The sequence below is a fragment of the Anneissia japonica genome, unplaced genomic scaffold, assembly GCF_011630105.1.
Source record: "Anneissia japonica isolate Jap-2015-1 unplaced genomic scaffold, ASM1163010v1 scaffold4469_len402912_cov134, whole genome shotgun sequence".
Taxonomy (NCBI): domain Eukaryota; kingdom Metazoa; phylum Echinodermata; class Crinoidea; order Comatulida; family Comatulidae; genus Anneissia; species Anneissia japonica.
Window position 1 is genome coordinate 213,728 of NW_022754049.1, and position 2,022 is coordinate 215,749.

Genomic DNA, 2,022 nt, shown 5'->3' on the forward strand with positions numbered 1-2,022 from the left:
AAGGATGGTTTACTGAATCTGTCATCACTCTGTCTCTTATACACATCTAGATGTGTATAAAAGTTCTGTATCTGTCTCAAAATAAAATTTATTTACCGATATTCCGGCGTTTCCTGCGAATTGACGAAAAAAATGTCAATAGTTTTGAGAGAATAGATCGCACAATCTGAAAGCTTTCCTGTTAAATCATGATGCAGATATTATGTATAATCAGCTACGTAAGTCCCTATGATACATATTACTACATTTCGTAAGTTTGTAATGGATTCGTTCACGGAAAATTGAGCACAGCATCACCGGAAGTACACTGGTAGATATACAATATTCTGAGGTTGTGAACAAATTAAAAAAAAATCTGCATTGTTAGCTTATGAATATAAAGGTAAATTATCTTCATACGTATGATTAAGCCCAAGTATTTTGAAATAACGTAAGATAAACAACTATTACCCTATTCATACGTATTATTTGTCACATATCTGAATGAAAGACGAGAGGTATACTAATAGTCAGGAGTCAGTCATGTGTGACGAGATCGATGATTCAAAAGTTACCTTTACCGGTGGAATGGGCTATGGTGGAGAGACTGTCGACAAAAAACCTAGTTATTTACTAAACAATCCCTGAACAATACACCCTCGACCGCGTAACAAAAGCTATCCCAAACCACAAATGGATTTGCATGTCTTTGAATGGTAAACGTAAGCAAGGCCATTTTTTTAGAGCAACAAAACAGTTCGATAAAAAATGATCCACACAGTGATTCATTCGATCTAGAGATGGCGAACACGAAATCATTAGGCACACTTTATTATCTGTGTATAGTGATATTATATTTTTCACCGATGTCATACAGTCAAGGTGAAGGTAAGGACGCTCGATATTTTATTAGTTCCCTTTTCAGTGGTAAAATATTCAAACTTATATATAATGATGGCAATATCAAATCCTAATGTAAATTGAGAGTAATCAGATTATGTTTATCTGGCTATCGTGCGGGACAGGTTTATGAATTTTATTTACAATCGGAAAGGAAAGAACATAGGCGTTATAAACAATGTATTTGCTTTTTGAATACGGAGATGAATAAAGTGGTTTTATGTAGGCATGTACGTACTGTGGATAGGTTATTTATGCCTGTCCTGTTACGTTACACACACACTTAATATATATATATAATATATATATATATATATATATATATATATATAATTATAGATATGTTATATGATGTGAGTTAGAGATAAACATCGAAAAGCAGCTGTTTTGTTTCGAAGTAAATATAATTCAGTATAATTTGTTTCTCATTTTCATTTTGATTATCATTATCACAATTATTAAATTAAATATTATTATTATTATTATTATTATTATCATTGATATCATTGTCATAATAAGTTATCGTCATTATTATTATAATTGTTATTTGTCATCACATCATCATTACTATCTTTATCATTTTCATCTTCATCGTCGTCATCACTATCATCAAATAATGAATAATCATCATTAAAATGACTTGCTGTACATTACGTCCTATGGTATATGAATATACATTTAGGCCTATGTTGTTTTTTTGTTGTTGTTGTTTTCAATATTTTATCATTTCAGATGTATGTGGGTTTCCTGGGATTAAAAGTAACGGAAATACGCAACCATTTAAAGCGTCTTATGCAATAGGAGAAATTGTTACTTTTTCTTGTTACAGTAATTATGTAATCGTAGGCCAGGCGAATTTGACATGCCAAGGTGGGGATACATGGGACGCTGAGACTCCCGAGTGTGTCAAGATCTGCCCAGAACTCTCATTCCCCGATACCCAGGTAATATCTAGGAACGTAACATTGGAGGGTATCAATGTTATTGGTGACATCCTGGTTTGGGAATGTAAAGACGGTTACTCAATAGATTCGGGACAAGCGAACGATCAGACGGTTACCATCTGCAAACCGGAAGGATGGTTTACTGAATCTGTCATCACTTGTTCTAGTAAGTTTAACATACGTGCTATATATATATATA

General features: G+C 32.9%; 1 protein-coding gene across 2 annotated transcripts in view; it reads left to right on the top strand.

Moving 5' to 3' along the window:
• The first annotated feature begins 668 nt into the window (after positions 1-668).
• Positions 669-2,022, top strand: part of LOC117123029 (sushi, von Willebrand factor type A, EGF and pentraxin domain-containing protein 1-like) — an 8,103-nt gene continuing 6,749 nt past the window's right edge. For both annotated transcript variants that reach the window (XM_033268828.1, XM_033268829.1), the window contains exons 1-2: positions 669-867; positions 1,612-1,989. In XM_033268828.1, the coding sequence (XP_033124719.1) occupies positions 693-867; positions 1,612-1,989 (553 nt within the window). In that variant the 5' untranslated portion in view covers positions 669-692. The remainder of the gene's footprint in view (positions 868-1,611; positions 1,990-2,022) is intronic.